At 38.8% G+C, this 16,305-nt stretch overlaps 1 protein-coding gene across 1 annotated transcript; it reads left to right on the top strand.

Annotated features, from left to right (window-relative positions):
- Window positions 1–9,625: 9,625 nt before the first annotated feature.
- Window positions 9,626–11,436, top strand: LOC141620328 (uncharacterized). Its single transcript, XM_074437231.1, has 5 exons — window positions 9,626–10,163; window positions 10,548–10,607; window positions 10,666–10,811; window positions 10,963–11,088; window positions 11,203–11,436. Exons 1-5 carry the CDS (start codon window positions 9,626–9,628, stop codon window positions 11,434–11,436), a joined length of 1,104 nt encoding a protein of 367 aa, XP_074293332.1.
- The last annotated feature ends 4,869 nt before the right edge of the window (window positions 11,437–16,305 follow it).

Genomic DNA, 16,305 nt, shown 5'->3' with positions numbered 1-16,305 from the left:
TTGAGGAAGAAGCAAGTGGAGATGGAGAAGGAGATGGAGAAAGAGATGGTGAAGATGATGATGAACAAGATGATGAAGAAAGTGACAAGGAAAGTGGCAATGTGACCACTTCTCATGAGGGAAGTGGTGATGATGATAGCATGATGGAGGACTAGCAAGCCTTGGAGATTCCTACTCTCCCACGGTTTGTCTATATCTCTTTGTATTTTATTTCATTTTGATCATTGTTGGTTTAGTCCTAGCAACATCAAAGGACTCACACCTCGGTTCCATTGAGGTGTTCTTCTTTTATTGTTCCCATTTGTAAAATCCAAAATGACAAGACTAGTTTCATGCATAGCATAGTGTGTGCATGAACTATACCCATCCTTGAACATTAGCAATAGTGTCTTATTTGGTTTGGGGAAGTTGATGCATACGCAACGGGAGGTAATCTAAATTATCCTCTCCGTCATAACAAAAACCATGCATCATGTAGTATAGCTTAGTGTAGAATTGCATTTAGTATAGAAATCATGCATCATCTTTGCATAATTTCCATCATTTTGGCCATTGAGGACAATGCCCATATTAGTGTGGGGATGGGAATTCTAACACTTAACTTTTATTCAAAAACCATAAAAATTGAAAAATTTCAAAAACCATAAAAATTGAAAAATTGAAAAACCAAAAACAAGTTCATTTCCTTTGTATATATTGTCTTGTATATATTGTGTTTGTTTTATCCTTGTTCACATTGATCGACTACGCCACATCCGAGACATGAGGATATTGAAGACCGCATGGTATGATCTTTCCAATCTCCTTTTTCCTCTTTATGTTAATGACTATGTGGCTTTATTTTGATTGATGCGGTAAAAACAATGTGAATTTAGGATTGCATTTAGAATACTTGGCATATTAGTTGGTAGAATCATATGCATTAGGATGTTTATATGTTAGTTGCATCATGGCATATAGTTTGCATGTTAGAAAAATTTTGCGAAACCGTCTACTTGGGAAGCTTGACAAGTGTATATAGGCCCTAGTAGATGCTTTTTCTTCTTAAGACTTTGATTGTTAGAATACTTGTAAAACACCCTAGGATGTGTCATGCTAGTATCCTTTGACCCATGGATTAAGGCCTAGTCAAGAGTACCTTGTGGTGTGATAACTCCTTGGCTACCGTTTATTCCAAGGTGACCCTTGAAACCATGCAACCATCATTCATCCATGTTCTACCATACATTTTGTCAACAAAAGGGAATGGGCACAAAAAAAAGAAATCAATTTGAGTTCAAAGAAATGAAAAGTGAAAGAAAGTTTGCAAAAAATGCATCAAATGAAAAGAGGAGCAAAAATAGACTCCTAAGCTTCAAATACAAGGCACCCTCGTTACTAATTGGGGTGACTTTGAAAATGTTCAAAAAGAAATGCAAAAAGTTGTCAAGTATTGAAATGCCAAAAATCAAAAAGAAATGGCAAGAAAGTGTTCTCAAATGTCAAATGCCACAAGAAATTGGGAGGAAAAACAAAAACAAAAGCAAACTCCCAAAGTGAAACTCAAATATCTATTGATCCCTTTATCCATCATATCAACTTTTGTGCATGGTAGAGAGGGGACGACCCTTCTTCTTGTCTAGGCAAGAGGGGGAATTCCGCGATCCTCCAGTGTTTCTAACACCATAGGGAGTCTATTCTTGACGAAAGCATTTAACGATTGAGGACAAAGGTACCCTAGCTTGACACAACTTGGAGGTGATTTATTGGTATCCTTCTAGGCTTAGTAGTTTGAACAAATTGCATCTATGAAGGATTGTGTACCCTTGAATTGCTTCCCTTGTAGATAATTTCCGCCACTTAGATGAGGAAAGTGGCTATTCCTTTTGTAGATGCATCCATTATGTGTTTTTATGTGCTTAATGTTTGGATGTGTCGCCATTTTGGCAAGACCCACCTTGCCTTGCAAGAAGGCATCCTACCTCATGGTTGTCTTGTTGTGAGTTGAAGGAGCGGAGTGAGACCCGCTAATTGTCTCATATCGGCTATTATTTTTAGGATAGGTTAGTTTTGGTCCTAGTCTTTGTCACCTCTTTACTCGGGACGAGCAAAGGTTCGGTTTGGGGATAATTGATGTGACCATAATTAGCGCATATTTAGCCCCCGAATTAGCCTTGTTCCCATGCTTTTTAGTGCCTATTTGGGTCATTTCTTATCTTTAGTTCTTTGTTTTGCATATTCTTTGAGATTTTGATCCCTTGGTAGGAAAGGAGTAAGAATCTTGCATTTTCATGGCAAAACAAGGCTAAATTGATTGTATTCAATGACCAAGCATCAAGAAGAGACAAGACTAGAAGGCCTTTGTACATATCATAGTAGAAGAACAATGTTGAGAAAGGATCCTTGCGTCCCCAAGGAAATCCCCAAAGAATTTATGAAGAAAAGGGAAGAAAAGTAGAAGAATTGACGCTGACCAACAATCCGAACGGATTGCAGACAATCCGCCCGTCCAGCCAGAACAATCCGAGCGTCCCTCCTTAGAATCCGCTCGGATTCCCCCTCAACAATCCGAGCGTCCCTCTCCTGAATCCGCTCGGATTGCACCGCCCAAATCCGGCCGTCCCGACTCTAATCCGCCCGGATTCCTGCACAACACGGATTTCATTCTTCAAGCTACGAAAAGAGAAGCCCTTCTCTCAGAAAATACCGGGTCCTCCTTGCTCAACTTAAAAAGTGTAATTACTAGTTTAGCCCTTAGTTAACCCTAATGCATCCTCCCTAATTTTCACTATAAATACCCCATTAGGCTAATTAGAGGAGCATGTTCTTCTTATCAATAATTAGTGTAGTTAATATCAATCAAATCTCTTTTCAATATTGTAATCAAGTATTAATCAAGTTTTAATCCAAGTTTTAGTTCTTTAATCTCTCTCTTGTTCTTCCTTTATTTTGGGTAATTGAAGATTATTTGGGTTATTATTGGGAGATTGACAACCTCTCAATCTAGGATTCAAGTACTTCTATTATTCTTGCTTTATTATTGGAATCATTAGTAGGTATAATCTCTTAATCCCTTTTTAATTATTGTTAATTACTTTCATTTATTCATCATGTTTCATATTGTTGGTATGATTGACAACCTTGCTAGCATGATCAACATGATAATGAGTGAGTAGTCTCTTAGCTAGGGTTAATGGGTGATTAGGGAAACCAACATGGGGAATGATTCATGCTTAAATCAATATGCTTTCATATCTTATTTGCTTGCTTGTTTTGATCTTAATACATGCACATGTTATATTTGATGAAATGCTAAGCCTATGAATCCTTGCATTTACTATCATCTTCTATCTTTTCAATGAGACTTGTAAGACATAACCCAACTCGAGTCTCATTAGACCATGCATGTGTTGAGTAGGAAAGATTAAGTCGACTTGTAGGTGTTGTACAATCTAATCGATTCGGCTCCGGGACCCAAACTTTCCTAGGATTGTAAGATATAACCCAACTCAATCCATCACAACAATAATTGCTTGCTTATAATTTGAGAACATGTTTGTATGATCATATCCCATGATTCCCCTATGATCCCATGACACCCTAGTGCTTTTAATCAATTGTTTACACCCCTTATTTTTATTCATCTTGCTTGTTTATTTTCATTGTTATTCTAGTTTAGTAACCTTCTACACCAACCCAATTTGTGACACCCCTAGACACTACTAGCTACAATAGAATTCTCATTTCAATACCCGTCCCTTGGGATCCGACCTTTACTTGCCTCTTTACTAATTGTAGAGTTGTTTGTGAAGTATAAATTGTGTTTTGTATCGACCATTGACCAACGACCACATATACTTAATTGTGAACACGAAATGGCCTCGATCAGTTATTATATAAATGATTATAAGATGGTTGTTTGGTTGATTGGCATGATGATTATATCGTAATTGGTATTGGAATTATTTTACATTGATATTGTGATTGGTTGTTATTGATTGTCTGTGATTCTCGAGGTGCGCCCTCGGCTGAGTGGAGTCACTTGCGGGAGTGGCTTTACGCCCTTAATTCGCCCCTTGTGGTTCCCGTCACAAGGGGGATGTGCACATTAAGGAACATGGGTTATTCGCTCGATAGAGATGAGCGGGGCTTAGGTGGGAACGGCTGCGGTCCCCCACTGGTGGTGAGGAATATTTGTTGCGATGGATATTCTGGCAGGGCTACACACTTTAGTGTGTAGTAAGATGATTGGTGATGTGACGGTGTTGGATTTTGTGATTGTGTATTTGTTGTTGTTTATCTTATATTATTTATGCAGTAACTGACCTCGTTTAAATGTTTTAAAAACTGTGGTGATCTATTCGGGGGTGATGAGTAGTTGTTTAGCAGGTATATCTTCGATAAGCGCGGGATCTAGCTGGGGATGGAGTCATCACATATCAGAGTCTTTTGTCTTCCGATGTGTTTGTTAAGGCAGTTTCACTTAGTTGGTTTACAGTTTTGAGAACAGTTGTATTTTACTTTACCGTTTTGGGTTTTGGATATGTAATCAGTTAAACTTATTTATCTAAAGTATGTTTTTTTATGGTCAATTTGATATACATTGCCTCGGGTAACCGAGATGGTAGCACTTCCATGCATTAGGTGGTCCGGGTAAGGCACCTTTGTGTATGAGGGTGTTACATCAAAATCCTTCAAAACAGTCTGGCAATCTTCCTCCTCAAGGTAAACAACCACATGAGCAAGTTAATGCCATTTCTTTGTGGGGCGGTACCACTTATCAAAGTCCGGACGTTCCCATTGTTGAAGATGAAGTCTCTTATATGCATCCTAAGGGATTGGGTAATCTCGAGCTACGCGATGACGAGAAAGAATTCAGCAAAGATCAAACACGGGATAAGCAAGAAGACGAAAAAAAAAGGAATAGCTTGGTCCCTCGATCAAGTAAGAGCAGGCTTGATCGAGGAACCACGGTGCTGGATCGAGCACATCACGGGCTCGATCGAGGCACCCCCCCCCCCCAGTTGACAAATTTTCGCGTGTTTCAGCTACGGCGTTGGAAGAATATAGGATCTTCAATCGAGTGACTACTGGACTCGATCGAGTACACCCTGTAACTGACGATGATGCTTCCAAAAGTACTTCTAAAGCAAAAGAAGCCGAGCCAATTAAAATTCAACTACCTTTTTCTCAAAGATTGCAAAAGTCTAAGCTTGAACAACAGTTTGGGAGGTTCATGGAGGTAGTGAAGAATTTTGAAGTGAGTGTGCCATTTACTGAATTGGTCACTCAAGTGTCGGCGTATGCTAAGTTTTTGAGAGATATTTTATCCAAGAAGTTTTCGATCGAGCCTGGAAGTTGTTTTTTTATATTGAATTATTGTTGTTTAGTTTATTCCTGTGATGAACCGTAACTGGGGAGCAGACTGAACAGGTACTTGAGTTAGCTGACTTGGGAGTTCATGGGGATGCGTGAGGATTTCGGCCAGTTTACTTAGAAGTCTTGATCGCCTAGTCTTAATATTTCAGTTTATATAATTTCCGCTGCCAGTTGTAATTAATTTCATATTAAGTTATTTAGTTTTCTTAAGTTTTAATAAACCTTTATTCGCTAAATTTTAAATCTAAAGTACTTTGGTTTGTTGTACTTTGTTAATCACTACCTCCGGGTAACCGAGATGGTAACAATCCTATTTACTTGGGAGGCGTAGCTAAAGGCTCCTGAATAAATGGAGGTGTTACAATGCATGGATGCAAAATGTATGGAACTAACTATATGAGATATCTATATATATATATATATATATATATATATATATATATATATATATATATATATATATATATATATATATATACACACCATTATGATGCATGATATCGATTTAAATGAGAGCTAATTTGAATTAACTCGAAGTACTTGTAATCACACTTCCCCAAACCAAACAAAACATTGTTTCCAATGCAAAAAGAGAGAAGGTTTGGTTACAAGAACTAAAATGATTCTAGATTCAATTATACTAAATGTAATGCAAAGTCAAGGGAGAGGATATCTTAAAAATAGTGGTTTGAGGGAGGACTCCACCAAACTCATTTCAAATTGCCATTTTCATTGATGTTGTCCATGTTTCTCAACAATAACCGGTCAAAAGCTTGAGCACAATCTTCAAAAAAGCATGAATACAGTTTGTTCCAATTCAATATGAAGCTTGGCCAAGGGAGCTTGCCACTTGCTCTCTCATTCACCTTGCCCTTAGCACTTGAGCTTTTGCAATTCTTCAAACCAAAAAGCTCATGATTCTTGTCAACACAAGGTATGAAGTATAGCCCATATTCGTCCGGAGGCTTCCACTCACAACCATATCTTTAAAATTATATGATGATAGAGCATTGATTCATCAATCCTTCAATAGTAGAAGGAGAGTTCACATTTCTTTGATGAGGGGATAGTTGAAGGATGAGATGTGGAGGAGTCAACTTCTCACCATTGAGGTCATTCATGCTTTCATTTTCTTCACTTTATTCTTGACCCTCCTTAGAACTTGAACCATTTCCAAAGAAGAGAGCTTCAATTTATTCCAAACTATGATCAAAGCTGCCAACATCATAGTTTTCCTCTTGGCCTCTCAATTCTCCAAAGATAGCAAGTTCAAATTCATCAACCTTCTATTTCCAAGTTTTACCTCTACTCCCACAAGTGTCAAGGCAACACACTTATTCTACATGGATTATAGAAGGAAATTTTGGTGTAAGGTCTTCCTCATCATCATCATAGGTATCCCAAATTGGAGAAGCAAGGCTAGTGGGTGAGCTAGATACATGAGGAAATTTAGACAAAGTGCTTGTCTCATAATTGGCCTCCAACTCACATTCATCATTGCTCTCCTTCCCAACTACATCATCTTCCAATTAATCATCCACTCTTGGTTCATAATCAATCAAGCACTCCCTATCCTCAAAGGTTACACCTTCATATGCACATTCATCAACAATGTTTGTAAAGTGGGGTACAAGTTGGAATATGAGGTGATCAATGCTTATGAATTTGGGAGGTGGTAGGGGATTCACAAGAGTAGCTTCATAATGCCATCCAAATTCTTCTTCATTTGCACCCTCCTATTCTACTTCATTGAGTTTTTGGGTGGCCTCCATTTGGGAAATTTGATTTGCCAACTCCTCACCATGGGTAGTAATGCTTTTGAGAACATTGTCCCTATCTTGGTTCTCTTCTAGCACTTGTGTGAATAAATTTTGTTGGTCTCTTAGCATTTGGAGAACCACATCTTGTATATCAAACTTATGCTCATCTTCTTGTTTTGGGTACATGGGAGATTGGTCATATGGGTGTTGATTGTAGGATGACATTTGACATTGATAGTAAAGTCGGTGTTGTGGATATTGGATGTGGGGGCTTTGGTGTGGGAAGTTTGTAGGATAATTTAGGTTTCCATTGTAGAAGTTGTAGGGTAGTTGTGTGTCTTCTTGCTCAACAAACCCTCTCCATTCATACATGTCATACCCATATGCTCCACTTTGTCCATAACCTTCTTGTTGGAAGCTTTGTGCCATCATCATTGCTAAGACAAGGAAACAACTACAAACACGAAAATTACACAAAAATGGTAAGAACGACCTTGAGGAACAAGTTCCTCAAGGTTAGAGCACAATTAAAATAGATAAACAAACAAGAACTTAATCACAAAACACCATCCCCGGCAACAACGCCATTTTGATGGTGAGCGAGTCGTTGTTCGCTTAATCAAACACATTTATATTCTCAACAAAAAAACTAGTAAGTTGTTAAGTCGAGGTCGATCCACGGGACGGTGTGTTTTGGGTCCTAAGTCTATCTATTCTAAGTTTGTGCAAGTGTCACGATTATATGGATTTGAGGTTGTGTTCTAAACTACGACAAGGAAATGTACACAAATGATTAAAGACACTAGGGTGTCATGGGATCATAGCGGAATCATGGTAAGATAACATAAATGAGTCACATAGATGCAAGCAATTATTATTGTTTGAACCGAGTTAGCTTATGTCTTACAATTCCTAGGGAGACTTAGGTCTCGGAGCCGAGTTGATCAAAACTTTACAACACCTACATCGACTTGCTTCTCCCTATTCAACTATATGCATGGTCTAACAAGCCTTGAGTTAGCTTATATCTTACAAGTCTTGTTGAAAAGATAAGATAATCATGATAGGTTGTCAATCAAGCATTTCATCAAACATAACATGTGCATAAGTTGAAAGTACAATAAGCAAGCATTCATATAACTCATTAAGCATAGATTTATCCCATAATTACTCCCCTAATCCCCCACTAGCCTTAGCTAGAAGACTACTCACTACACATCATGATTAATATGCTAGCAATGGTGTCAAACATCACAACACAAGTGAACATGATGATTAAGCAAGATAATAAGCAAAGGATTAACAAGTAAATAAAGAGAGGTTAAGAAAGTTACCAACTTGGAAAGTAAAGATGAACATAACTAAAGGAGAATCCTCGAATAAAGATGGAGACTTGTCACTTAGTCTTCAAATACATACCCAAGAGATTAATGGTGGAGAGTTGCAAATTCCCCAATACAAACCCAAGAATTCTTCAAGTACAATGCCAGATCTAAGATTATTTGAGAAATAATTGAGGAAAGATTAAAGTGCAATTATGGAAAGATTAAAGGCTAATTATACTCTAATCTACTCCTAAGAGGGCTTAATCTAATCTTAGGGAACTTAATCTCCTCTAAATACAAGAGGGGTGCATATAGTAAGTAAGCTTTTGGGTTAATTATGGGCTTAAATGAAGGTTAGGCCCACCAAACATGACTAACTCCTTGAAAGTCCTCTGCTCAGGTCGAGCGTCCTGAAGCTGTGAAGAAACAATTCTTGGTCTTAGGTCGGGCGTCCTCTGCTCAGGTCGGGCGTCCTGGGTCTCGGCTTGTCTATTTGAGCTCTGATTGTAAAATGGACGTCATTTCCTCATCCAGACTCGTATTGGAGTGATTAAAAAGCCTAGGCCACTTGATTTTTTGACGCCGTTTTATCTATCATAGTTTCAGAGCCAAAAAAGCAACTCTTGGTTTGGTTCCAAGCAATTTCCTCTTGTAATGGCTCCCTTCTCGTCATCCTAGCCCAACAACTTGTTGGGATTGATTCTTGGGTCGTGGAGATTGTCCTTCATTGCCTTAAAACTTTCTTTATGAGCTACGGCCTTTAGCCTTGGTCTCCTCTTCGATGCTTGGTCGTTGGATGAAATCAATTTAGCTCTGATTTACTCCGTTTAGGCAAGGTTAATGCTCCTCTCCTACCAAGGACACCAATTCTCATAGAATATGCATAATAGGAAGCTAAAGACAAGAAACGACCCTAATACACACTAAAAAGCATAGGAAAGAGGCTAGTTAGGGGACTAAATGTGCGTAAATACGAGTCACATCAACTTCTCAAAAATAGCTAAGCCTTTGACTACTTTGATGAAGAAGGAGAATAAGTTCCAGTGGGATGCGTGTTGTGAGACGGCATTCCTAACCTTGAAGAAGCGCATGACTACAGCTCCTATTCTAGCTTTACCTGAAGGGAGTGAGAATTTTGAAGTTTATATAGATGCTTCGAAGAATGGTTTGGGATGTGTGCATATGCAAAATGGGAAGGTGATAGCTTATGCCTCGAGACAGCTGAAGCCGTATGAAGCAAATTATCCAACTCATGATTTGGAATTGGGAGCAGTGGTATTTGCCTTGAAATTGTGGCGCCATTACCTTTATGGAGCTACTTTTAAGGTATTTTCTTATCACACGAGTTTGAAGTACATTTATACTCAGAAGGAGCTAAATATGAAACAGAGGAGGTGGATAGAGTTTATTGGAGATTATGACATGGAGATCATTTATCATGAAAGGAAGGCGAATGTGGTGGCAGATGCACTAAGTAGGAAATTTGTCCATGCTTTGTGTACTGCTATATCTAGGGTGAGATTGCATGAGGAGGTGGAGAAGATGGGCATTTCTTTGATTAAGAAGGGAGATACAGTTGGAGATTTGACAATTGAACCGGAGTTGTATGCTGAGATCAAGGAGAAGCAAGCGGGAGATGCACGTGTAGCAAGGTGGAGAGAGGCCATGAGTGATGCCGTGGAAGATGGCGTGGGGAAGCGGTTTTCTATAGGCAGTGATGGTAGTTTGAGATTTGATGGGAGATGGTGTGTACCTGATGATGAAGAATTAAAAAGAAAGATTTTAACTGAAGCTCATTCTACTCCATATTTTGTTCATCCTAGAGGAGATAAGCTATATAAAGATTTGAAGAAGACATTTTGGTGGCCTAAGATGAAGAAAGAGGTTGCTGAGTTCGTTGCAAGATGTTTGGTTTGTCAAAGAGTAAAGGGAGAGCACAAGAGACCACAAGGTAAAGTTCAATCTCTGGATGTACCTGAGTGGAAGTGGGAGAGCATTTCGATGGATTTCATTGTGGGGTTGCCTAAGACTCAGAAGGGGAATAATATAATATGGGTTATTATGGATCGTTTGACTAAGTCAACTCACTTCATTCCTATGAAAGATACTTGGAGTAAAGCTGAGTTAGCTAAAGCTTATGTCAAGAATGTGGTGAAGCTTCATGGTGTGCCTAAGGTATTGTTTCTGATCGTGATTCAAGGTTTATATCTAAGTTCTGGCAGGAATTGCAATATTTGATGGGGACTCAGTTGAAGATGAGCACAGCATTTCATCCAGCTACAGATGGGTAGACAGAGAGAACTATTCAAACATTGGAGGATATGCTAAGGGCTTGTGTATTGGAGTTTGGTGGATCATGGGAGGAGAGGTTGGATTTGATTGAGTTTTCTTATAATAACAGTTATCATGCTAGTATTGGCATGGCACCTTTTGAGGCATTGTATGGAAGGAAGTGAAGGAGTCCAGTGTGTGGGGATGACAGAGCATATGCGGTTGTGTTAGGACCTGAAATGATACAGGAAATGGTGGAGCAAGTGTACATTATTCGTCAGAAGATGCGTGCGGCGCAGGATGGACATAAAAGCTATGCAGATTTGAAGAGAAGTGATATAGAATTTCATGTGGGAGACAAAGTGTTGTTGAAAGTATCTTCTATGAGAGGAGTGATGAGATTTCGGAAGAAAGGGAAGCTGAGTCAGAAGTATATTGGGCCATATGAGATCTTAGACAGAGTCCATAATGTATTTCATGTTTCACAGTTGAGGAAGTATATGAGTGATCCTACTCATATACTAGAGCCTGAGCATATTAAGATTGATGAGCAGTTGTCTTATGTTGAGGAGCCTAAGGAGAACTTGGATAGAAAAGTGAGGAAGACTCGTAATGGTGAGACAACATTAGTGAAGGTTTTATGGTCTAATCATAAGGTGGAAGAAGCTATGTGGGAAGCTGAAGCTACAATGCGAGACAAGTATCCTAGTCTTTTTGTTTAAGTTAGATGGTAACGGGGACGTAACCCTTTTTTTAGAGAGGGATAGGATGTACCATCTCGAATTTTATGATATTTTTATAATAGTTTGGTAATAAAAGTACCTTGTGAGGAATTTAATTTGAATTAATTTGAGTTATTACTTCAGTTATTTGAGTGTTTTTTTGTAAACTTCGGGGACGAAGTTCTTTTTAAGGAAGGAAGATTCTAATACCCCATATTTAAGATGGTAAAATTATATTAAAATATGTTTAAATGGTATTTGATAATTAATTAAATTGGATAATTAAGTTGTAAGACAGAAATAAAATAATTAAATAATAGTGAGTCGAGAAGTAAATAATACTCGTGTACGGTACACGTGTGTGAGGCATGTGGTAGTATATTGGTGACGGAAGTATAATTGTATGCAACTACTAATAATATGAAATAATAATAAAAGGAAAACAATAAATAAGAGAATTGGAATTGGGAAACTTCCTCCCTCTTTCCTTCCTACATCTATATATAGCTCATCTACTTACCTCATAATCATATACAACATAAAAACACCAATAATTGACCTAAGGCATGGGAGAAAGATCAAAAGGGAGAAAAGTAAAGGGATTTTTATAAAGAATTATCGTCTCAAGGTAAGTTCGTCGTAATTTATATTTATATAGCGCTATTCAATTAATTTATCGTATATGCACCATATAGACCACCGTGTATAACGCCGTTGACCTTAGTAGCTCCCTTAGACCGTCGTGACTCTAGTAAGACATGTATTGACCGTCGTTGACCACCGTGGGTGGCGTATGGGGCGTCTAAAAGGCGGTTGTCATGGGTATTTAAGACGGAATTTAAACCTTGTATGTACATCGATATGACGTGGGAGCTGGGTGGTTGGCTTTGTCGACAGTGGGCGACTCAAGTGGTGGTGTCGGGGTGTTGGTACGGTGGTTGTCAGGTAGTGGTTTTTGTGAGGTGTTTGTGTTGTAAACGAGCCGTGGGTTATCTTGGGTGGACCGTGGACTGACCTGGGTTGTCGTGGCAGGTGGTGGAACCACCGTGGATCAAGGGAGACCACAGTGGTGGCCACTGGTTGTCGTGGGATGGTTATGGGTGGTGTGTGTTTGTTTGTGTTGTTGTTGGTGTCGGTTTTAGGGAGGATTAGGGCGCGTTTGTGTGGGCTGTAGGGGATGGTTTGGCTGGTGGTTAGAGGTTGTCGGGGTGCGTCATGGTGTAGGCTAGTGGTGGCTAGGTTGAGTGGTGTCGGTGGTGGCTGGTGGTGTTGGATATAGGCAGGTTTAGGAGGGGTGTTGAACACGGGTGTAAACCGTGTATATGGGTGTTAAGGGTTGGTGTTTTAACGGGTTAATGGGTGTTTGGGATTAATTATAGAAGCGGGTTTTACATAATAATTTACACGGGAAAAATATTAATATAATTAAATTATAATTGATTAAATTATAATAATGAATTGATAATTAATAATTAAATTATAAATATTGTATTTAGGTGACGGATTTGAAGTGGAGTACTTTTGATTATTTTCTTGGACTACTTTATTGGATTATTGCTGCTGAGGTAGGTTATCTACTCAACTTGAATGTGTATTAGTGTAATTTATCAGTGGAATATTGATTAGAATTGGATGTTGGTTGGGTGATTATTATTATTGTTTAACCGTTGATTTATTATTATCCATGTTGCATATTTGTGTTGTTGTTGTTTGAAGACCAGGACCAGGGATAGCGGGTGATATTTGAAGAACCGGACCAGGGGTGGCGGTATATAAAAGGGTGTCTCGGAGTTTGTTATTGTTTATATGGGTGTCTCGGAGTGTATATATGAGGTGTCTCGGAGGATGTGTAAATTTTTGAATTGTGAATGGTATTGAGCATTTGCATATATGATTTGTCTTATTTTATATTATTCTGGTTGTTTAGATATTCCTACTCAACCGTTGGGTTGACCGTGTATTCGTTAAACACCTCTGATGAACCAATAATTGGGGAGCAGATTGATTTTAGGTAATAAAGCTGGCTTAGAAGGGGACCTGAAGGGCGAGAGGTTATGGCATTTACTTAGCTGTCTAGATCACCTAGAATTCACACACACTATTTAATAATCGTATTATTTAGTTTCCGCTGCAGTTGTATTTTAATTTATTACAGTTATTTATTTTGGATTATGTAATAAGGTCATTTAAACGTTATATTTATTTAAAATACTGCGGTTTCGTTTATCTTTGTAATCACTACCTCAGGCAACTGATATGGTAACAATTTCATTTATCTAGGAATGCCTAGTAAAGGCTCTTAAATAAATGGGAGTGTTAAAAACACCTGCTAGACTCACTGCTCAATATTTACCGGAAATATTAAATGGATCACCACAGTTTTGAAAACATTGAAGGGTCAGTACAATTACACAATTAATCACAACACAGACAAGAATAAGCAATTTAAGATAACACAATCAATACTCCAATAATCCTCCAAACTCCATAGTCACAAATGGCTCTCATCGCAACAAGTAGCCGGGTTTCCATCGCAACAGGTAACCCACCCCTGTGGATGCCAAAACGCAGTGTGGCCATCAAATCCCCGCTCATCGCAACGAGCGAACCCAAGCTTATTAATGTGCACATCCCCCTTGTGACGGTAGTCACGAGATGTAATACTTCAGATTTATGAGTTGTTGGGTACTCTATCGAGTAGGACTTACTCTGTCGAGTAAGTTAGTTTTGCATTCTGTAGTACGTTCTGCCTGATGGGTACTCGATCGAGTAGGCGGTACTCGATGGAGTACCTTAGTTACTCGATCGAGTAAGTCAGGTTTTACGAGTTTTTGGCCGGGTTTTGTTAGCAACGCGTTAAGAGTATATAAAGAGTTTTCGTCAGTTCCTTTTCACTTTTACCTTATTCTAAACCTTTTTACAAAAGAAAAACAATACAACGTCGAATTCTCTTCTCTTATTGCTATCAAATCAAAGGGCTAGGATTATCGGATTTCGGAGTTCTTTATACCGTTGAGATCGTCGTATTGTGGGTAAGGTCCTTGTACCACTTTTATGTCAATTCATTAGTTTTGTTTAAACCCTAATTGGGTGAATTGGGGATTATTAGGAGTATTGTTGATGATAGATTGTAATTGTTTGGTTATGTGCTTATAGGAGGTGATTTCGTAGAGGAACGCCTTTGATCCGCTGCTTGTGTTGATATTGGTGATTGCATTCCAGGTAGGGTTTCCCTACTCAGTTATTATGTAATTGATTATAAGATGGTTATTGATTGAGTGGCATGTGATTATATCGTAATTGGTTTTGGTATTGTTGATATTGTAATTGGTTGTTGTTGATTGTCTGTGGTTCTCGAGGTGCACCCTCGGCTGAGTAAAGTCACTTGCGGGAGTGCCTTCACGCCCTTGATTCACCCCTTGTGGTTCCCGTCACAAGAGGGATGTGCACATTAAGGAATATGGGTTATTCGCTCGATGGAGATGAGCGGGGCTTAGGTGGGTAAGGCTGCGATCCCCCACTGGCGGTGTGGATTACCGGTTGCGGTTGGTAATCTGGCCGGGTTAGACCTTCAGGCTAGTCAGATGATTGGTGATGTGACGGTGTTGGAGATTGTGATTGTGTAATTGTTGTTGTTTTATCTTATATTGTTTATGCAGTAAATGACCCCGTTTAAAGGTTTTGAAAGCTGTGGTGATCCATCCGGGGATGGTGAGCAGTTGTTTAGCAGGTATGGTTTGGATGCGCGCGGGTTAGCTGGGGATGAGTCACCGCGAGTCAGCTAATAGTCTTCCGCTGTTGTGTCATGACATTATAATTATTTTAGTTGGTTTTGGTTTTGAACAGTTGTATCGTACCTTTCAGTTTTGGTTTTGGATGTAATCACTTTAAACTATTTACTTAAAGTATGTTTATTGATGGTCACTTTTGATTACTATGCCTCAGGTAACCGAGATGGTAGCATTCTCATGCATTAGGTGGTCTTGGTAAGGCACCTTGGTGTATGGAGGTGTTACAAAGTGGTATCAAAGCGACGATTTTGGAACCTGTAACTAATGAACCCAATGAATGTAGAGAGTCAAATTAAAATGAACCCGGGTAGGAGTTGTTAAGAGCTAATGTAAAGACTTAGGAGACGTCCTAAAGTCGCAAACGCGCCCTACAACTTTGAACTGGTCACTATGGGGTGTCATGGGATCGCTACTTGTTTACTGTTGTTTCATATGCATCTGTTGGATGAAGTGTGTGGTTGAATGGATGAATTGGTTGGAAAAGATGGAAGTAGTAATTGCATGAGGATATAGAATTTATGTTTGGAGCATGTCCATGTGACGAAGTGAATTTATGTTGTGGTTATTTTAGTAACATGTGATTAGGGGATGTGATGTTATATATTTATGATTTTGTTTACGTAAAGTTATAAAAACATGCGGGTAGTACATGATTGATAAGTTGAATATTGTATGAGCATGATGGATGTTATTGTTTGGCTTTTGTAGATAGTAACATGTGGTTAGGGATACTGGTTTTACGAGTATCGAGTCGCTTTTGTTTGCTTTGTTGTTGTTTAAGTTGCTAGAAAGGAAAAATCAAGTAGTTACATTGTCCGATTACAGAGAAGTTATCTTTAAACTGCTATAACTTGAGATGAATATATGATATTGATGTGATTCTGCTTGGAGGTGATAGATTGTCCTCTTACGATTTTAACGATAGGTCACACGCCCAAAATGACCAAGAAACGAGTGAGATATGACCATTTTACGAAAATTGGGCAGTGCTGAGAACTGCGTAGGGTACTCGATCGAGTACACCTCTTGGTACTCGATCGAGTACGCTTTACTTAATCGAGTAGCCTTGGTAATTTAT

This window comes from Silene latifolia, chromosome X (genome assembly GCF_048544455.1).
Source record: "Silene latifolia isolate original U9 population chromosome X, ASM4854445v1, whole genome shotgun sequence".
Taxonomy (NCBI): domain Eukaryota; kingdom Viridiplantae; phylum Streptophyta; class Magnoliopsida; order Caryophyllales; family Caryophyllaceae; genus Silene; species Silene latifolia.
The sequence above is the reverse complement of the archived record's forward strand: the minus strand, read 5'-3'. Positions and strand labels throughout refer to the sequence as shown.